General features: G+C 45.5%; 2 protein-coding genes across 4 annotated transcripts; both read left to right on the top strand.

Annotated features, from left to right (window-relative positions):
* Positions 1-913: 913 nt before the first annotated feature.
* shc1 (SHC (Src homology 2 domain containing) transforming protein 1) lies at positions 914-21,095 on the top strand. Of its 3 annotated transcripts, none has more exons than XM_079274698.1 (13): positions 914-1,097; positions 11,739-11,930; positions 12,109-12,179; positions 12,651-12,714; positions 13,725-13,844; positions 15,043-15,096; positions 15,452-15,503; positions 16,306-16,432; positions 16,514-16,664; positions 16,984-17,041; positions 17,195-17,311; positions 17,877-18,112; positions 18,279-21,095. In XM_079274698.1, the coding sequence occupies exons 1-13, from the start codon at positions 966-968 to the stop codon at positions 18,405-18,407; spliced, it is 1,503 nt and encodes a 500-aa protein (XP_079130824.1). In that variant the 5' UTR covers positions 914-965; the 3' UTR covers positions 18,408-21,095. The 3 variants fall into 3 exon arrangements, with proteins under 3 accessions (XP_079130824.1, XP_079130825.1, XP_079130823.1); XM_079274699.1 differs by lacking the exon at positions 914-1,097 and adding an exon at positions 2,255-2,374; XM_079274697.1 differs by lacking the exon at positions 914-1,097 and having other exon boundaries at positions 11,014-11,930.
* Positions 21,096-21,696: 601 nt separating this feature from the next.
* Positions 21,697-21,891, top strand: lenep (lens epithelial protein; the record flags this gene model as incomplete). The annotated part of the gene is made up of 1 exon (XM_079276250.1): positions 21,697-21,891. One exon carries the CDS (start codon positions 21,697-21,699, stop codon positions 21,889-21,891), a length of 195 nt encoding a protein of 64 aa, XP_079132376.1.
* Between the last annotated feature and the right edge of the window lie 333 nt (positions 21,892-22,224).

Genomic DNA, 22,224 nt, shown 5'->3' on the forward strand with positions numbered 1-22,224 from the left:
CATCTATAAATATCTATCCTGGGTGCATGTGAGCTGGTCTGCATGAGCTAAGTCAAATGTTTTGCTCATGGACATGTTTACCTGTTGGTCATTTTACTGTGTACACAGCTTGCACAGAGTAACTTTAAACAACTTATATGAAAATCAAAACTCCATCAAAACAGTGCTCATGGCAATGAGGAGACTAAGGATCTCGTGACTGAAACAAGCAAGCTTTGTTTGAAACACAGAAGGATAAAATTGTTCAACTATTCATTTTGTCCACCCCATTTAAAACAGTGAGGAAGGTTACATAACTGTGTGATGCAACACCATCACAAACTAAATCCCACAAACGTATCAGTTGAATCAACAACTCTCTAAAACAGTTTCAACTAAAACCGAACTATGTAACCTTCATGAAGGGATGATTTACTGCAGAACTGTTATATTAGACCGAATTAGTTTCAGCTAGGTAATAACCTGGCAACTGAGTGTGTATGCCTAATATTGTAATGCACGTAGGACTACCATATGTGCAATATTAAATGAATACTTCAGGGCTGCTATTACAGATAAACAAATAAGGTTGATGATGATAATACAGTGTATCTTTATTTGATTTTGTATTATTACAGGCAATTGGAGTCTTGTAGTAACTTGCGGACCAAAACATATATGCATGTGATATTTATTTCAGGAAACTTGCGCGTTAATGCTTTTGGCGCACGATCTGGGGGTTTCTACTTTTGCGCAATCTACACTGAATCATTCGGCCAGGTGCATAACAGACACACGCACGCACGCACACGTACAAACACACAAACACACACACACTCAGTAGATCCGCGGTCAGATGACGTTGCCATTTGTTCGCGGAAGTAGCTTCTGTCGTGACCGTGGAGGGGGGAGGCAGGGGGAGGAGGAAGGGAAGGAAGGAAAGAGAGAGGAAAGAAGAAGTTTAGACTAATCTCTTATGAAAGTTCATGAAAACTGAAGCGCGCGGCGGACAAAACCACCGACCTTTTGTCCCGGTCGATGAAATTAGGCCGAAGTTTGAGCAGCGACGGCTTGGTGGGCAGGAGGGGCAACTCGAGGGAAAGGGAGGAAGAGAGCTGGTAAGTTGCTCGTTAAAGTTGACCACACTTTTGTGTTGGGGCATGGTTTTCAGATCTGTCGCGTGCTGTGCGTCAGTGTACTGCAGTTATTGTGCATGTGAAAAGTTTGAGGAACTAGTTCGCTTTCCTTTATGGTGCCTGCAGGGAAGCACTGTTCTGAAATGGAGATATTAAGACGATACAGTGTAGCCTGACGGGTTACTGTAACAAAAAACAAAATCAAAAAAATCGTTTATCATGATCATAAATATCCTCGCGCTGTCAGACGAGTTTTCAGGTTTCGTCATTTGAGCTTGAAGTCTCAGTAGCTGCCAGTAGAAACATCGCAGAAACACAGCAGCACAATCACTGATAAACTGTAGTTAGTTTTAAAATAGGCAATGAGACTGTCAACTGAGCGACCTCAAGCCGATGACTTTAGTAAATGAATAGAGAAAAGCTCACAAACGAGCCTTTTGGTTGTACACAGAAATATCCTCAAAATTGAGTCTGAGCTGAAATGATTCCTTGATGATAGAAAGTTGATTGGCATTCATTCGATAATCAATCAACTGTTTGAAGCCAACACTTGCTGGTTCCTTCTTCTCCAATGTAAATATTTCCTGCTTTTCTTTGTTTCATATAATAGCTAGCTGAATATTTTTTGCATCTTGGACTTTTGATCAGACAAAACAAGTCTTTTGAACAAGTCACCTTTTGAAATATTCAGATTTTTCTCGATTCTCTCATTTTATACACACAAAATGATTGAGAAAGTAATTGGCAGATCAATTGATAATGTAAATAATCGTTGCAACTTTAAAACAAGTCTATAAAAAAGGGTCAGAGTCGAACTAAATCTCTCCAAGTTGCTGTAAATTGTCAGCGAGATAAGCTATAGGCCTAATAGCCTATCAGTGCACACACACACACAGATCTGTTCACAATTAAAGAGCAATCTTACACTTTTTTTTTGCTCCTCTATTCCTTCTGTGTCGAGCATATCCATGGAGACTGATCATCAAAACACACCTCCGATGTGTTGAAACGGGGTCGCTGTGACTTAAGGTTCACCATGAACGAGTGAAGGACAGGCAGACTATTATGGAAACGGACTCAAGGGTACGGGGGATGATTGAGGCGACTGAAAGCAGTGGGCTGCTCAGTGCTCTTATCAGGGTCAGCCACACCGCTCAGACCGGCAGCCCCCTGACATGATGTCATATGGTGGAAGTTATCTCCGCTGATGAAACGGAGGAGAAGAGAAGGTCCAATCAACAGCTGATCCCCGAAAAATGGTAGATTCAGGCCAGACGCATGTCAGGAGCCAGACAAACGAGACACGTGTGCACTTACACGCGCACACACACACACACACACGAAAACAACACAAACGGGAAGGACGGTCCGAGACACAACCCGTCAGTCAAAGCGGAGCATCTCGGCCACTCTATCACAACATTACATTGGCACAATCCAAAGCCACTTGATTAAAATTGGATCTGTCCAATCCTGCTCAAACCGTATCAGTCGGAGGTGAAAGCCTTCGCCCTGATTGACGGCACAGCGTGACACTTGTGATTGTTGCAGCTTCACTTTGACAGGTCTGTGTGTGTGTGTGTGTGTGCGTGTGCGTGTGCTTGGGCACATAGCCATACACTCACCCTCAGACACACGCATATAGTCTTTTTTTTTTTTGTAAGATGTGAATGTTCGCGCTGATATTTGCCTTAAATTAGTCTTGTGATACTTGGCCATTGATAAAAACACAGTGGCGAGGTATTAAACTGCTTTAAACATGTAGAGGCTGTTGACAGGACGTGTGTGTGTTGTGTGTGTGTGTGTTCTGGAAACAAGCTGTAGGAGTTTGTTTTTGAGGTCGTAGCATGTGGTTGTCCGTCTCTACCTCGACACAATGGGACTGAGCCTCAGCTGTGTTTCCTCCTGCACTGGTCGGTGGAGTGCACCATGCTCAGCGCTCTAACCGCAGTCAATCCTGTCCTGTTAAGAAATGAGAAGTGAGTGTAGATCGGTTGTAAATCACACACACACACAAAAAAAAAAGCAGACCTTAAGCCAACACTGTCATGACAGTTGAGGGTATTTCTTTGGATTGGCTGGCTTTGATTGGTTTATGATTAACTTTGAGACACAGTTTATAAGTCGTGTGATGTAGATCCAGATCAGGGCTCCTCCCCCTCTGTCTAGCCTTAGGTAATGCGTTGGGTGTGAGACTGAAGTTGTACCTCTGCCAAGAAAGGTCACTTTAGGCTTCGGTCAATATCAGGTCTGGAGCCGACTGGATTCTGATTTCCTTGTCTGCCCCCGGTCGAGATGTAATCTCAGTGTTATGCTTTAGATTGTTCCCTATACTAATTTCAGAGATTAACACATCACCAGTAAGATTATGATCACTGAATTATTTTACTGCTCTGCAAATACTGAGAGCACTTTATTTAAATATCGTAGGTACAATGTACTACAAGACAAAGCAGCAATTAAAACCAACTGTTGTTTGAGCGGCTGAAAAAACAGGGACTTGGAAACATGTTTTGCTGAAAGGGTTGGAAAGCTGGGATACTGCAAGATGTATTTGAATTAGATAACACAATCTAAATGGTGTTAGTATGTACGATGGAAGAATTACTTTCTTTATGTTTATGTTTGCAGACCAGGGACTTTTTTCGAGCTTTAGTGTTACATAGAAACAGAAACTGTTTCCCTTCAGCTTTGATTTGTGATAACGTTCACCTCCACCCGGTAAAGGAAAGCCTGGTTAGTAGTTAATGTGGAAGTACCACCACACCGGGTCTGGTTGACGTGTTTCGATACCGTTGCCGACACAATACCGGCCAGGTCGAAGATGGAACCTCAGTTGTACTTCGCTCCGGACAAAAACGTATCAATGTGATGTAAAATATAAATATGCTCGAGTTTTTTGTATCCATACTAAACCTGTAGTTTTTTATATCTCGCTTTGGGCAACATTAATTCCAACCCTCAACTTTAGGATAAAATTGGCAGCATTATAACTAATCAGAGAAGATGTCAACAAGACCCGGTGAAGCATTCTATTCCAACGTTTGTTACTTTACGGTTTCAGTACTCGATGCTTTATTGACACGTTTGGCACTCAGACAAGCGTTTGTGTTCGACTGGGAGCTTTCGTGGAGAAACAATGTGGTTTATGACAAATAAACTGTGGCAAAAAGGGGAAGTTGTATGTGGAGGGAGGCCGAGAGTGGCAGCAGGAAGGGAATGATGGAAGGAGATAGAGATGTGGGAGTGTGGTTAGAGGCGGTGGCGGTGGTGGAGGGGGGGGGGGGTTGGCACAACCCAAAATAGCAAGCTCACATGTTTGCTGTGTGCGTAGTGAGCTGTGAAACCAGCAGAAAGGCCTCCTGCTGAATGCCTGTCTAATCTAATGCTCACCCTCACCCCTAATTCTTCAAAATCTGAGCTGTATGTACGTGTGTGTGTGTGTTTGCACGTCTTTTCCAATCAGAGAGGCTCTCTCTTGTCAGTTACGCCCCCCCCCCCGTCTCTCCCTCTGTGCTCATCGTCATCATTATTGTCTTTCTTGTCTCCATAATGTGAACTGATGTTGGACAGCGTCTCAGGCTGGCGGTAGTCCAGAAGGGAGAAGGTCAGTGACTACGAGGCCCGTTTACAAATTTGTTGGCCTAGTGTACCTAAGGGGGTGAGTGAGGCGGGTTAAATCAGATCACACACACACACACACACACACACACACAATAAGAGCAGACATGGCCCTGCAGCGTGTGCGTTGGATCCAGAGTTCTGTCTCGGCCGTCTCTGACTGTTTCGTCTACGGACTTGCTGCAGCTTCACAGTTATTCCATCTACTAGAAACAAAACACACACTGAACAAGCCGAGACACAAACATCCTCCACATGTGGTCCTTTCAGTTAATTCCTTTCATTCCACAGAGTGTGTTTCGACACGCATGCTGGATTATTGCCTCTCTTTCTCTCGCTCGCTCTCTGTCTCTGTCTCACGTCGACGTTGTCTCTGTGTGCTTAACCAACGGGGCCGTTTGTATCAAGGAGGTCCCGTGACCCTTCTCCACAGCTGATCCTGGGAGCAAAGCATGCTGGGAGTCAAGTATCTGCAAGGGCGGCGTTGGAGCGTGCCGTGATTGGCTCCTTCAGTTTTTTCGTCTGTACAGTATGCTGATGTGCAGTTTGGTGTTTTTAGGGTTACAGACCCACAGGCAGCCTGTGTTGGCCAATGGAATACATGGTAAGACATTCAAATGATACAACCTGGCAATCTAAAAGCACCGTGTGACACAGTGGCAAAGGGGTTGTGTCTTCTCCCCACTATATGTAATATCAAAAAGACAGGCCAAAACTCCCAATTTGGCCCAATTATGTTCAAGAGGTGTTAAATATGGGTGTTTAACTTAATGACATGTACATTTAGGGCTGCATGATTACAGCAGAAATGCTCTAAATTAGTTTTCTAGACATTTAAAACATGTCAGTTTTTATAATTAATTTTCAATACATCATGAAATACAGTCTTCTCGAGACTTTCCCTACATTTCTGTTTTCAGTTTTTTTTTTTATTTGACTTTATTCAATTGTGTAGTTTTGTGAAGAAGGGGATCTCTGTGTGACCCATTCAGATTGGTTTCTCAGCAACGGTAGAAAACAGTGTTCTTCAACAGTTTCAAACTCAAGTCACACACGCTGTATCATCGAGCAGCCGTGTGTGTGTAAATAAAAATACAGAAATGTATATCCTTCAGGAAGGTAGAATTATTGCATTGGACTGCATCACTTTTAATAGGAAGGATGTACCCAATAAACCATGAGCTGAGTGAGTATTTAAAAAAATATATAACTTCAGGATAGCACTTTAATCCTTTACGTACCAAAATATATGAAATCCCTAAATAAAACAACCCTAAGCCACAGTGTGTCGTGCACTTCACTGGTTACAGGCATGGATGCAGGCTCTCCGGGCTGAGGGGGTCGTCTTCACTATCCCCCCTGAGTGCACCACTCGACTGCATGATGCCGGTGCAGTGGTCAGAACGTAGTACTGCAGCGGCTGTGTGCCGGAGTGTCATTTGAGGACTCTGCTGTGTTCCTGTGTCACTCTATGGGTGGTGTCTTCTCTCCGTAACGCTGCCGTCGCATCAGAGGCGCTTGAATGTGGGGACCGATCAGTGGGCTCTCTGCTTTCTGTTTGCCAGTTCAGAGTCGCTCGGTTGTTGTCGTCGTGCTCGCCTGGTAATAACCTGTCCTTTTCCCCTGGAGAGCTCTAGTCGTGTAGTAACAGCCAGTAGGGAATGTTTACACCGTGACTGAAAATCTATTTTCTTTCTCTTTTTTAAAAAAATTTGTCCACTTTCATCAAGGTTATAGAGACTGACCTCATGTCACTCTCTGCTCAGAGGGTGAACCCTCGTCCTCTGCCTGTCTCCATCCTCTCTCTCTTTCCCACTTTCACTCTGTTTCTCAGGTTACAAAATATGAATAAGGGAGGAGACTTGAATAGCCGACATTGACAACCCCCCCCCCCCCCCTCCACACATATGCACACACACAAACACCCCCTCCCTATCCCCATCTCCCCATGGAGTGTGTGCATTAATGTGCAGGAGCGTGCATACACATGTACACAATGAGTGAGGCTGCAGAGAGGTTTGGGGGAAGGGGAGGAAACGGGAAGGAGGTGGAGAGAGAGAGAGAGAGAGAGAGAGAATATCACCCACCCAGACTGGGAGGAGGGGAGGGGAGACGGCGTGCCCGTCCCTCTAACAGACAGAGGTGAAAGTGGGAATGAGAGACAGACGTGAGGGGAGAAGAGGAGCACAATGAAGGAGTGCCATTGTCCAGCCTGGCAACACTGCCATTTCACCATCTGCTGAGAGAGAGAGAGGGAGGGAGGAGGGAGGAGGGAAGTAAAGAGAAGAGGAGGCAGCCAAACGGAGGAGAGGATAGATGGAGAGGAGCTGCCGGCAGTGACTTTGTGAATTGATCGAGCGGAAGAGCGGATCAGAGGAGAAGCACGTTTTTCAGGGAGCGGACGGACGGAGAGAGAGGACGGAGGACCGGACAGTCTGAGGCTGTTTAAACATTAATGTGTTCTCATGTGAATATGGAGCCCAGCTTTAGATGACCCACCATGGATTATCAACTGTATGCTTTTTAATCCACAACAGGAACTATTTATGCTTTGCCATTCATATAAAAAAAAGTCTTGGGGAAATTGATTTAGACTCACTTTATACAGAACAATTGAAATAACTTTTTTTTTGTTTATTGTAGATATAGATTATCTCTGTGACTTCTGATTTTGTATTCTTTATGTGCGTATTCTGCAGGATGGGAAACAATAATGATCTTTGTTAGCTGCTGCACAGAATATTCAGGTTTTTCTGCAAGTTTTCTAAACATCAGTGTTGTCTTTTAGAAGTAAATGTAGTTGTTGTTGTTGTTGTTTATACTGTTGTTAGAAAAGTGATTTATTGTACTTTTTGAAATAACATCAGAAGTCCAGTTTGACATTCCCTAGCCGGAGTCGGTGCATGCAGCCGACGTGGGATGTCAACGTTGATTGGGTTTTATTGCTGGCGCGACGCCGGTCAAACTTTGATCGTTGTCTGAAACCTAATTGATCTTTCTGCTCGTCTTTAGTTTTTCCTGCAGTTGTCTGATTAAAAAAAAAAAAAAAAAAAAACCGAATGTGGAGCCTTTGATGCAGCAAACTAATTGCTGTCACGTGATTCGACAAAGCCGTTATCTCTTTGTCTGACGATTTCTGCAGTTGTCAGGACTTCTCAGTGTTTATCCTCCGCAGGCATCTCTTTTTTTTAATGTCTGTTGCCGTAGCAACGGGCAGCAGCTGCAGACGGAACAAGATGTAAAGTTCAGTTTTTTTTCTTTGTCTTTTAAAGAAACGGTGCTGTTTCATTCGTTAACTGTACATATTTAGTAGATAAGAGGCGGTAGACTTGTTAATGTACGTGATTGTGTGCAGTTTTTAGACTTTCCTCTGTAGACAGCGTTGTTCTCTAGACGGTCTTTGTCTACGCGGAGCTCGCCAGACTCCGAGAATCAGGGTTGTTTCAGGTCACCTGTCTCCCACTCCCCACGCTGTGTAGTCTTGTGCGAGTCGGCGCAGCCCCGCTTGTCCTGATCTCACCTTTTATCACCGGCAACCATCTTCATCAGTCAATGCTGATGGGGCCATTATCAGGACTGACTGGATGAATTAGATCCTCCCACTGGTTTCTCTTGTACCTATCGCTCTGTTCAGCTGCTCGGGGCCCCTTGGCCCCTAATCACCGATCATTAGGAGTGCTATGTTTGTGACACTCTGTTCCGTTTTTCTGTCTGTGTGTGGCTGACTGAGGGTTTCTCCTCATGTAGAGGGTCATTTCCTCTGCAGTCACCTGAGCTACACTGTGTTCTGTGCACGAACACACCTGGACAGTCCTCTCTAATGTCCACTTCTGTTGGATCTTTTGCCTTTTAAAAAAAAATGCTAATTCCTTCTCAAGTCTAGCTTGTGGTTTTATTCGGGGTGTGACGGACTGTTTTCTTTGTCCTGCATGCTCTTTGATTGTCCAATTACCGGGTGTCTCTTTGTGACTTTTCCAGCCATACTTCTGTCCAGCTTTTCTGAAGATCATCCCAGAGCCTGTCTGGCAGTGTGTGAGTATGACTGGATCCTCCATGGTGCTTTTTGGCCAAGACCAGACGGACGACTAGCTAGAATTGCTGGACGGTCCCTCTGTGGTGCTAGACTGGTTTAGGCGACTGTTCCTTTGCTATGCGTCCAGCGCCCACGACAAGCTGGCTTGCTGTACTTCAGACACAGTTGACTTCTGAACCGTTCGTGTGCAGAAAAATCAACCACCTTGCTTGGCGTCGCTGAAACATGGTGCAAAAGAAAATTTACGACGCTGTGTAAGTGGTCTAGGAAAAGTAAACCTGGATCTCCTTTTGAGGAAGTAAAGGTCAAGAGGTTGTAAATAAGATGAGTGTGCCGGCCGGCTTGCTGCAGGACTGTAGGTGTAGCCTCGCCTCCTACTGAGGCGGTTTGTGCTACTTTGGGACGCTGCGAGAGACTGTTACTCTACACGGACTGTTGTTAGCCTTCTGGGTTGGACTATGCAGAACATGAAACGGTGCGTGGCGTCTGTTCAGTAGTGTGTAATAGAACTGAGCGCTAACCTGCTGCTTGATAAGCACTGCCTTAGATAAGGAAGGAAGCGGTTCCAAAGTATAACACTTGGCCTGTTCATATAAATATCATATAAATATGGCGCTGAGTCAACGCTCTTCTCTCAGGTAACTGACTACAATCTGGGCTTGTTGTTTGAACCGGCGCAGTAATAAAGTAGCAGGGTGAGAAGAGAGGTGCGTAGAGAGATCAGCGTAACAACAAAGTGCAGTTTTAATAGAGCCTTCCCAGCTGGGTGAATGAGTTCACGTTCAACTCCGGCACCGTTCAGGGAACCCTGGGTTTGGAGTTCAAAACCGACAAATCAGGTCTCATTACCATCACAAGCCCACCGGTAGTCGTCATCAGCCAGTGACCTACATTCTCCGGTGTTACATCACCACCGTGCTACTGCAGTGTGTGTGTGTGTCACTGCACCAGACAACATCTCAGACTCTACCGATCACTATCTAATGGTGCTCCAGAAATAGAAAATAAAAAAACATCTTAACCGAGGTGGCCAGTTTTAGGAAACACACTTGAACCAAGGCAGCCTCGCTTGTTTTAGCCATATCAGGAACTTCTGCCAGGAACGGGCCCAACACGGCCCAGTCTTAAGTGCTAACTTCTTTTCTTTCTGATTTCGACTGGTGTCTATATACCATGCCTAGCCTCTAGCCATCCCTTGACGTTAGCGAGGCAGACAGACGGGGTTCACCATTAATACATTCGATAAAGGGGAGTGTTAAACAGGACAGCCTGGAGAACGGGCGGGCATACGAGGGAGGGGGGGAGGGAGAGATCATCTGGAAGAGGAGAGAGGAAGTGGTGGTGCGGGAGAGGGCGGAGGCGCTGGAGAGACAGAGATTGGCAGAGTACATCGTGTGGCAGAAGAGAGAGGGCTTCCAGGAGAAGAGAGGCGACAGAGACAAGGGAGGAAAGAGTGCAGAGAAAGTACCAGAAGTAATCTGGAAGAGGAGAGAAGACGAGGAAGAAGGAGACGCGGGGAGGGCGAGAGCCATTCAGAGAGGACATGAAATCATTTGGCGGAAGAGAGAGAGGGAGTAACAGATTTGAGGAAATAGGTGTTAAGGAAAGCGTGCTGCGTTGGATACTAGCCATACATCAGTAAGCTCTCTCTCTTCTTCAGCAGTTCTGGGCTTCATTGAGCTCTGCAGGTGCTCGCTGTAGGATCGACCAATTAGAGCTGTGCATTGTGTGTGTGTGTGTGTGTGTGTGTGTGTGTTGCTGCCGTGTTCGTGCGTGCAGCCCCGTTGCGATCCCCTCGTTGGCTGCTGATCGGATTTTTATGGGCACACGTCAAGCAGGATAGAGCTGCCAAAGGGGAGCCGCTTCACACACACACACACACACACACACACAGATAATCTAAGAAGCATTGTGGGCAGGGAAGGTTTAGACTTCCTCACACGCATGTAAAGACATCACGTACAAGAGCGCACCCCTCAGTGCAGTGAGACACATGGCGGGGGAGGGGGGGGGGCGTTGAGAGACAATCACTTGTGTTGCTTCTCCATGGTGCTGCCGACAGCTGGATAACTGGCCCTCGCTGTTAAGTTGGGACAAGAAAACTCTCAGATATTGTTTTACACGATGGCAAAATGAACGGTTTGTGGCGAGCTAACGCCATTTCATCATCAGTCCCTGGGAACACAATGAACATTGGTGCAGATTTAAAAAGTGAACGGAGGACAACATGATCTGCCCTGGTGCACTAAAAACAAAACTTTCTGCCATTAACTGGGACACGCCACTTTTCCTTGGCGCTTTTTGTCATTCTGCTTTCACTGTGGATGAAGCCGTTTTTAAAGCAGTTTGGTTTCGGTGGCCTGGTAGTGAGTGGAGGACAGACAACCAGACAGATGGATGCAGCTCTTACGCCGAGAGACACAGACAGATGGTTGTGTGTCCTTTTAGAGAGAAACTTTGAATACTGAGACAAAGAGACTTTGATTGAATCACTAGTTTCGGACTCCTGCGGATACAAAAACTGACACTGTAGATTCATTATGGAACTCGTCCCAAAAACCAAGTACACCCACTTTCGGAGTGAGTCGCTGAGCTCAACTGATGAAACAAACTCCAATCCATCATCGTTCCCTCCTTCCAGTCCTGCCACCCTGCTCACTCCCTCCCCTGGTTTACCTTCTTCTCTCTCCTCCTCGTCTCTCACTCCTATCTTGCCCCCGTCTTCTCCCCGCCCGGCTGAGAACAGCCCCACCACCCTCTGCTCCTTCTTCCCCAGGATGGGGTCCCTTCGCCTGGGTGTCTCTGCCACTCTCCTCCCAGGACTCAAGGCCTCAAGCAGGCCGCAGCAGCCTCGCCCTCCGGTCGAGTTCTACGGGGACAACCGGAGCAGCTCCAGCTCCTCCCCTCCGCTTCATCACCCAATCCCCCCTTTAACCGCTCCTTCTCCCCCTCCTCGACCTCCTCTGCAGGACATGAACCGGCTGGGAGGGGCGTCCAGGAAGGCCCGGGCGGAAGCGTCGGCCAGGAAGGCCCGCGTGGAAGGAGGGCAGCTGGGAGGAGATGAGTGGACGCGCCATGGCTCCTTTGTCAACAAGCCCACCCGCGGCTGGCTGCACTCCGACAGTGTGGTCAGCACCACCGGTGTTTCCTACAGTGTGCGCGTAAGTGATTGGCACACTTCTTTCTTTCCAGACAGTTTCTTCGCTTACATACACCCTCCTCGAAATGTGTAAAGAACTGCCTTTGCTTTCTTCCTCTGTTGTGTTCCATCTGTCCAATGTGACCGTGATGCAGGAAATGTCTGGACGCTAATGTGTTGCCTTCCTGTTTCCTGTGCAGTACATGGGGTGCGTGGAGGTGCTACAGTCAATGCGGGCGCTGGACTTCAACACCAGAACTCAGGTCACCAGGTGAGATTGCACACAGCTCATGTGTTGCTGGCTTGACATTTCTCTCGTTTAATCTCGCGTTTGTGTTCATGTGGGGGGGGGGGGGTGAGATGGAGGACGTGTGCTCAGATTTACAGGAACATCGCTCACCTCATGTATTTTTGTCTGCTTACCTTTTATTTCTGTGCCGCTGCTGCTCCCTTTTCCTTGCTTGCTTGTTTCTCCCTTGTGTGTGTGTGTGTGTGTGTGTGTGTGTGTGTGTGTCTGCAGCTCTCCCAGCACCTAAATTAGAATGTTCTGGAATCCTGGCGGTTTCCTTCTGGTTTCCGTAGTGATGTTTGTCTCCATGGCAAAGACGAGCACAGTTTAGGGACGACAAATTCAATCACCCGCCACCAGATCCCATTTAATCCACATAAATTGTGATTCAGGGAAGGTGTGAGGGTTAATGATATGTGCTATTACAACACTTGCATGTTGTCAATGTTTCAGGGAGGCAATCTCTGTGGTGTGCGAGGCCGTGCCCGGCGCCAAAGGAGCCCAGCGCAGGAGAAAGGTACACAGCATGTACACGAGCACACACCCTTACACGCCATTATTTATTTATATGGCTTAAGTGGGCAGCAGTGGGGAAAGGTTCTCTGCATAAGAGCTAGATTTAACTTGATTGTCCACTCTGTGGTCAGTTGGCTATTCAGTCACACACTCGCCCTCTTACACACACACACACACACACACACATCTTGATTTAGGATGATTGTACACTTCTGTGGTTGGTGGGCTACTCGCAGGTAATTACCAATCACTCTCTGGTCTCCCTTTTCCCGCCCTCTTGTCACAAGGGAGGCTGGAGAGGTGGAGTAGTCGTTTGCGAGGAGCCATTGTCAAGCCAAAGAAGCATTGCAGACACAGCCGACAGTCTAGACTGCGTGTGTCTGTGTACAGTATTCCTATAAAACGCCAAACATCCACCCAAACAGTCTATAAAACAGGTGGCTAAATCCAGCGGCCTGTTGCCGTAGTCTGATTTGAGCAAGGAATGTCTGGCGCACCAGACAAAACACAGTTAAAGGATGTAAACTAGAATAGCTAAAAAGCAGTGCAGTCCCTCTGGTTTGGCTGGACTGAGGTCGGTGTGGCTGAGCACGGGCGTCCTGCCCTGATGCTGTTTTTCTCACAGCGTACGCCAAATATTCTGGAGCAGATATGGATGAAAGCCATGAGAACAGGAGGAGGATCGGGATAAACGGGCTGGCACAATAGTGCTGGCGTGGTCTGCCTGATGCTCTTGGCCCAGCCTTCAGTATGTGAGCTGTCCTTTCTGCTCTCCATTGGTCACAGTTGGCCTCGGAGACAGGATCACGTTCACAATTGCAGCTGTTCTTCCACTTCCACACACACACACACAGGCCTGTCCACACATACGCCCCCAGGCTCACGCACCGGCAGGGAGGACTCAATGGACTACTGCGCCTTGTTAAGTTCAAAGAAAGAAAAGGCCTGTCGTTTTGTGTTTGTGCACCTTGTTTGTTTTTTACTCACGGACCGCATCACTGTCCTTCGCAGCCCTGCTCTCGCAGTATGACATCCATCCTGGGGAAGAGTAACCTGCAGTTTGCCGGCATGACAATCAGCCTCACCATCTCGACCAGCAGCCTCAACCTGCTGGCCGCCGACTGCAAACAGGTAAGACTGAAACCAGCTCACTCTTGGAGCTGCTTTTGTGCGAATTCTTCCTCAAAATCTCCGTCGCAGACGTAGATTTGTCCCTGATCGCCAGAGATTTGACTGTGAGTCAAAGATGCATCTGATTGATGGAGCTCTGTTGTGGCCAGAGGTATGTTTGGTATCCGGAGTGCACTTGGCCTCTGCAGTTGACTGAAGCAGAGTAAAGATGAGGATCTCTCTGCCTGAGGGACTTCATGTGGATTGAAGGATTATACAGACTTACTTTTTTAAAGGTCAACTTCAGAATGGCAATTTTTTTTCAAAGCTTCTTCTTGTATGTAAACTGCATTGATATTGTTCGTTATCATTTTATCCACAAACCGGAATTACCTGCCCGGAGTTATTTTTATGATAATTTCCGAGGATACGTTTTAAAAGATGCATGTAAATTATTCAGACTGCTTTCACGCCGTAATTAATGATATCATGAGATTTTCAATTAGCTGAGATTTCACAGAAGGTTGGACCTAAATTATGTAAAATAATAATTAAAATAATTAAGAAATGACTATTGTTATATGAAATATATATTTAACTGGACTTTGACATATATCTTAATGAACCACAACCTAACTCAAGGTATTATCTTCGTGTGTTGTGACCTTTTGGGGATACCAAGATACATTTCGAGCTTCTCCACTTTGTTTGCCTCATTTATTCTGGACGCAGCGCAAATCACTCCTAACCATCGTCTCTACTCCTGCATCGCCGCGGGGCAGGATGTGATCCTCCGTTTATGAGTTAATAACTGCTGAAAGATGTTTATTTATTCTGGGAGATGGCGTACAGCAGTGCAGCGCGCCCTCATTAACACGTAGCACAAAGAAACGTATCGTACAAATATGTCCATTCACAAATAAAGCCGCGGATATTGAGCGCACATTGTGCACGGCGCATTAGCTCGTGTTGATGTTGTTATTGATCCAACATGGGCGGTTATTGCTGACTGTTAAAAAGGTGTTCCATCCACAGTCCCACTCTCTGTTGCAGTTGATGCCTCTCAATGGAGGGAAGAAGCACTTTTCTCAGTAATGACTCCACATTTGTCTCTCCGTTCACATGCTTTCATCTCACTTCCCACATACTTCAGTCACCCACGTGCTCTCCTTCTGTCTCTCTCTCCTCCCTCTCTCTCTCTCGTTCTTTTTCTCCACAGATAATCGCCAATCATCACATGCAGTCCATCTCCTTCGCCTCTGGAGGAGACCCAGTGAGTCACTCGCTCAGCTCAATCTCACTCTGGCCTTTTTCCATCTTTCTTCAGCCTGCATATCCTTCCTTCCTGTCTTCTGTCATTGTCTATTCCTATGAATGCCACTCACTCCATTACTGTCTCGCTGGTCTGCAGTCTCTCTCTCTCTCTTTGGAGCTTGATCTTGTTACTTCCTGTCTCTTCTCTTCCAGCTGAATGCTTTTTTAGCTTCTGTTATGACTGCAGCTTTTGCTTTATCTCTTTCTTCTTGTTCTTTTCAACCTTTCTATCCTAAACCTGCCCTTCACTTTGTCTTCCAATCAATTTTTCCCCTTCCCCTCCTCCCCTGACTGTTTTACCCCGTCTCCCTCAGGATACAGCTGAGTACGTAGCATATGTGGCCAAAGACCCAGTCAACCAGAGAGGTGAGAAGAAACAGAAAAATGACACCTTTCCTCAGGCAGCATCTGGCAAAATAGTCACTTCAGTACATGAGTTGCACATTTTCTCTCTTCACTCTGTCTCATTGGACAGCAATACAGATGTTGACATTGCACTTTCAGCAATGACTGTAAATTATTGAATCCAAACGAGTCATTTTATGACATAAATTGTCATGAATAAATGAATCCTATTAAATCGATGATATGGCTCTATTTATTTCTTACTCTCCGTTTGAATTTTGCACACAGCCCACTGGAGACATTACAGACCCAGTGAGCAGAGTGAAGGAAGATAACGGTACATTTACCAGCAAATAGGCACAGCAAGTACCAGGACTGTTTTTAATTGTTTGGCACAGTCTGCTTTAGTGTTGCTTATGTGCTAAATATATAATTGTCCATGCAATGATGGCAAATACAAAGGACAACAAACACTGTTCTCAGGAGCAACAAAACGATATATATTGAAAATAATGTGTTCATCTGCATTACGGTTCTACCAACACCCAACACCACTTTAAACATTCCTCGTGTTTTCTATGTAATCCTGTCATTTTAGGGCAAACTGGTAGGTAAGGTGAATGGCATGGATTCTTTCTTTAAAGAAATGACTGCCAATGTGTCCTCTAGCAAGGCACATGTACATGAATGTACTGTTGCTGACAATGCACAAGCGTGAACAATTTGATACTTTGCTTGCAGTTCGACAAACGGAGTACATATTTCATTCGAATACATGTTGCTACAGCTTCCTCATTAGTCGTTTGTGCCGCCTCTCCTTCAGCGTGCCATATCCTGGAGTGTTCAGAGGGTTTGGCGCAGGAAGTCATCAGCACCATCGGTCAGGCCTTTGAACTGCGCTTCAAACAGTACCTAAAGAACCCCCCCAAACTGGTCACTCCTCATGACAGGTAAATGTGAAAAATGTCCCTCAATGTGAGCTTGTGTTTGTATTTCGTCGCCCATAATCTGCATCTGCTGTTTTCTCTCAGAATGGCTCCGTTTGACGGCTCTGCATGGGAGGAAGAAGAAGATGATGAGGCCGCTCCACCTCCTGACGTCCCTTACTATAATAACTTCCCTGGAAAACAGCCTCCCCCTGGTGGACTGATTGACATGAGGACCCGCCCAGGTGCCACGCTGGTGAGAAAACTGCACATAAACACAACAGGGGGAGATAAGATACTCGTACGCATGCTTCAACACATCTGAGCACCACTCCCACTGCAGTTAAGAGAAGATACACTTGAAAGGAATTCAGTAAGTACAGAAAGTGTCAGACTTGCCTAGCTCTGAGCCTAGGGCACTAAAAGGCAATCACAGTTGCGTGGTTTGTGATCGATAAATCACCATTTAACCTTTTGTAACCCTTTTAATAGGAATCTATTTATGTATGGATACAAGATGTATGCCCACATGTGGCTGTGACTCATTATTTGTTTATATGCCTCTGTGTTTGCAGCCTTATGGACAGCCAGGCCAGAATGACATTCACAAGCAGCCTCTGCCGCCTCTACCAGGTGAGTCTCTGTCTGTCCTGTCTGTCTTTTTTGCTTTGTTTTTATCTTGTCGTGTCTTGTTAAAAGGACATGTAATGTGCATGGCTGATGAGGAAATGTGCCACGGTCACTGGTCTTTTTTCCCGTTTTTATTCTTTCTTCTTCTTCTTCTAGTGGGTGCCAAAGAAGGCGGAAGGGAACTGTTTGATGACCCTTCATACGTCAATGTGGACAAACCCCGCCTCCCAGTTGCAGCTAATGGAAATGCTCACAGAGATGCTTTTGACATGAGTAAGTGCCTTTAGCCAGTCCACCCATGTTGTGTTGGGAGTAACTTTAGAAATCAAGTTGAAATGGACTGCTGAACTGGACTGAACAGTGGAGGTCGACAAAATCATTTTTTACAAATGACAAGATGTGTGCATTGTAATCAAAATGACCAGAATTACTGGTAACACAAACGTGCAGTTGTTTTACCATGTGGCGGGTGTAAGGGTTAATTGTTGACTCGGGAGAAGAGCGGAGTAGTGTGTGCTGTACAGACGGGCTAATTGAAGAGTGGAGCTGCCCACAGATCTCAGTCTTGGAGGAAGATAAGGGAACTAGAATGCCTTTGTCCGTTACAGGGACATTTTATGTAACAAGATTGGTTGACTGCGTAAAGCTTTTCGCATTAAAGACGCAGTCCACTATCAGTGTTTAGCATGCGACTGTCAAATAATGTGGTTCGCTTGGGCAAGGTCCAGTCATTTGGGTTCTAAATGGAAATAAGACAATGTTTGCTATATGGACATGCATGTGACGGTTTCTACAGAGGACTGCAATATTACAAATGTATGTGTGTTTATTTCTTAAGAGCCATTTGACGACGCCCTGGGAGTCTCTGTGACGGCAGCGCCCCCTCTGGTGCAGCAGCTACTGTGCGAGGCCTGGTTCCACGGTAGCTTAAATCGCAGGGAAGCAGAGAGGCTGCTGACCCGCGACGGAGACTTTCTGGTCCGAGAGTCTGGGACCACGGCCGGACAGTACGTCCTCACGGGACAGCAGGGGGGTCAGCCCAAACACCTGCTACTAGTCGACCCAGAAGGAGTGGTGAGTCAGGGAGGGAGGAGGAGAAAATAAGTATAGAGAGATTACAAAGGGGAGGCAGAGGCAGGAATGGTCAGGGGCCATTTTGTAAGCAGTGTTTTCCTAACATGTAGCTGTATAGGTTTGTATGCAAACGTGCCTTTAATGCTTTTTTTCTTTTGTCTTTTAGGTCCGTACAAAAGACCATCGGTTTGAAAGTGTGAGTCACCTGATCAGTTACCACATGGACAACAGACTCCCCATCGTCTCAGCTGGGAGTGAAGTGTGTCTGCAACAGCCAGTAGAGCGCAGAGCCTGACAATACACACACACACGCACACACACACACACACGCACACACACACGCACCAATGAATTTACTCCACTAAATATACACCCACCCCTGCAGCAATTCATCACAAGACAAACACACCTTTGTATGCTATAACACACACTTCATCGCTACCCTTAACACACATGCAGTAATACATTATGCACACACCATTGCAAAGAAAGCCAAAAAAGAAAAAGAATCACCAGTTTCTTTGTAAAATCCCTCACTTGCTGCTGTTGCTACATATTCCTGTCCTCTCTGAAAGCCAAACTGTGACCTGCAGTCTTCGACACCAAACAACTATCAGGCGCATCACTCCTCAACGGAGAAGCACTGCTGCAATTTCTCAACAGCCTACTGTGAACCAGGGAGGAGCCCTTTGCTAATTTCCGAAAGGGCAGAAAACAAATGCAATTTCTTTTTTTTCCTTTTTTTTGTTGAAACAAAACATCTTAACATGCGATAATGAAAAACGAAAAAAAACAGAACATTTTACTAATACATGGAATCTTGTACAAAGAAAATAGCAGAACTGAAACGTGAAGAAAGGAGCATAAATGGGACAACGAATGAGATTTTCAGTGCTTTTAAGCATTTGTTGTTTCATACGGGGAAATGATTTCCCGCCTCAGACTGTTGCTGGAGCGTGTTAGGCAAAACACAAACTGGATGGTAACGGTTCGTTGTTTCCGAGACAGACCCAGGCTCGAGCATGAACTCTCCCCTCAAGTGTCACTGGAGCACTTCAGCAGCAAACCTGACTTTGAAAAAAACCAAAAAAAAACATGGTGAATATGCATTAACGAGTTTGCTTCCAATCAAATCAGGAGGGCCACCCTACCCCAACCACTCCCCTTCTAAGGACTTTGAACTTCAACCACCTCCAGTGATACCTGGTGATGATGAAAGCCTGTATGCATAACTGGGGGACTGCTGTACCAATGACCACGTTCTCTTTTTATTTCCATCTGTTATCTTGGGACTCATTCCTTGTTGGACATTCTGAGTTGAGGATCTAAACAGCTGTATCTCCCTAATCACAGTTACACATGCACCTTTAGAACACACACGGTCTGCACCACCTGTCATGCCAAAGAACATGAACTCGGTCGCTAACAGCGGAGAAAGCCATGACAATTATCAGTGTGCTTACAGCATTGGGAGCAAGTTTAGATTTTAGAAAGCAAATGAAAATAAGCCTGTTCTAGAGGGGAGAAGAATCTATGCGGTTATGCCTGAATACATCATTAAAATGGAGATTTTTAAAGTAAATTGTGCGTTGATGTCACCCACAAACACAAGAACAACTACATTACTTTGACCATTGACACCTTAGGATGTGTTTTGCACTGACAATCAAGGGTTGTGTCTTTACAGAGGATTCTGACTGAAAGCGAAGGAGAGCAGTTGAAGAGGGGCCCCTTTAAACGTTGGCTAATGAGAAACGTTGAACAGTCTAAGAAATGAATTTCCCTCTGCAAAAAAAAATGATGCAAAATATGTCATTGTAACCGGTTGGGTAATTTTGTGTATCGTGATGTTGCTTTAATTTGTAATCACTTGAGGGAATAATGACCTTTTTAAAGAAGGTTTAAAGGTTTGGGGGAGCATTGCTAATGTTAAGCCAAATGTTGTTGATGCTGTTTTCAAAAACGTTTGAGGATCCGGGGAGGGAGGGAGGGAGAAGTTCACGCTATTGTTTCTCCTGTCCTCTTCTTCCTCCCTCAGTACATGATGTTTTTTTATATCTTTTTAATTGTGCCTTGTTTCTTCAATGCAGTCTCGTCACCTTATGTACTTAATTCAACTGTAGTGGACTACAGGAGAATCTTACACAAGCCTCTCAGTTAAACAAAGACTCTGCAAAAATGACACTCCAATAAACACACAAACGGATCCAGTGATGGCAATCTCCTCTGATGCACATTCTTGCATACAGCTTATAGTCACAGATACTTGATGTCACCTTCAGGGTGGGGTTATTTCCTGACCATCTGTATATAACATCCACTTTTGACTGGTCAGCTTAGTATTGGATCCTTGTTCTCATAGTTGTATCTTTAATGGCGTAATTGATAAGTAGCACAGACACCACAGCGCTGAGGTAGCTCTTCTTAAAGAGTTGTCAAAGAGATCGAGGCCAAACTCTTGAAATATGAGAGGGAATCTTTTTACTGTCGACTAGTCCTCAGATTACATGTGAGCCCGGTTCAGGGTCTAACATGCACGCACACCAACACTCGTACCAGAGTGACATCTGGGTCAGTCAGGTACTCACACTCAGCCTGTTCAGGTGTTTGTAGGTCTGAGATGGGAAAACCAGCGCTTTAAGATCTGCCGTGTGTGTGTGTGTGTGTGTTGAAACGCACCCACCTGCCCCTCTGCATCATTCGTGACCCAGTCTTGTGCTGTCATCGCTCATCACAGTTGCCTTTGTTGCATGAAAATCCTTTTAAAAAAAACAGTTGTTGGTGATAGTGTTGTTGATGTTGTACTTTTTAATTTGTGAAAGCCAAAGGTTACTTTCAAATAGCGTGCACAGATATTCATTTTTACTTTATATGTTTCTGTTGTAATACTTTTTTTTGTTTTGTTTGTTTGTTTATAGGGAAACATTTCTGTTTACACCTGTATCTGAAAATATAGATTGCATATATAAATACGTACATCATTCATCTCTCTTTGTGAGTTTGGTCTTTTGATTTGAGTAACTGTGTTTATCACTTTGTTGGAAAGGCTTTGTAAAACATCCTCTTCATTTTTCCATCAAAGTACACCTAAAACGTTGATGGAAAATGAAACAACAAAGCACGCTGCTAGAAGGTGTGATAGCCTGTCACGTACTGTCCTGAACAAAGAGAGAGATGCGACGGGAGTTGTATTGGTGCGACTGGAACTCTCTTGTTTGGGAACAGATGAGCGTGTAACAGTGGGGAGCTGATTCAGGGAATATTAGATCCTGGGGAGAGTCTGTGTGTGGGGTACTATACAACAGAGAGGAACAGTGCACAGCATAGATAAACAAGGCCTTTAATCAATCAGCAGATGTTTGAAAGCAGGGAACAGTCGAGAGAAAGCAGGATGAGAATGGAGGCAGCCAAATTTTGTTTAGGAGGTTATAAGTAGAGGAGCTAACTGTGCCAGGAATACGAAACAGACCTCAGCTGTCGCACTGGCCCAGTCTGATCCGATTTGTCAGACCTCAGCTTCTATTTCTTCTCATCGACTGCCCTCCTTGTTGCCTCTGCCTCTTTTTTTTTTCCTCTTCGGAGCCATGCATCCCCAGCGTCCTCTTCCTCAGGCCATGCCCTCCTCCTCTCTGGGACAGAACCTAAGGGACATGGCCATGGGTCTGGGGAGAGGCAAGAACTTCCTTGGCGGAAACGTCTCCTATGGTTTCATCCAGTCGGTGAAGCAATGCCTCTACTTCCTCCTCTGCTGCTGGTGCATCAAAGAGATCCTGGACTGACAGACTGAAGGAGAGTAGATCGAGTGGTCAAACATTGATTTTCCCTTTTTCTCCGTTGGCTCCTATAGTGTAATTTCAACCAGCTTTTATTTCATTGGGAATGGAGTGTTTGATCAGCGGTGCTGGCAAAGCATTGGCAAGTATGAGTCTTGTCTCATATGACAACAAACCACTTGAGCACTTAGCGAACTCTGTCTAATTTATATAATGCAGTTAATGTTTTGAACTGTTGAAGTTTAGACAGCAGCAATTTCAATCAGGAATAGGTGTACATCATAGTATTCAATGTTAAAATATTCTTTATCTGTTTTTCAGTGTCTGTAGGATGCTCTT

This window comes from Melanostigma gelatinosum, assembly GCF_949748355.1.
Source record: "Melanostigma gelatinosum genome assembly, chromosome: 9".
Classification (NCBI taxonomy): domain Eukaryota; kingdom Metazoa; phylum Chordata; class Actinopteri; order Perciformes; family Zoarcidae; genus Melanostigma; species Melanostigma gelatinosum.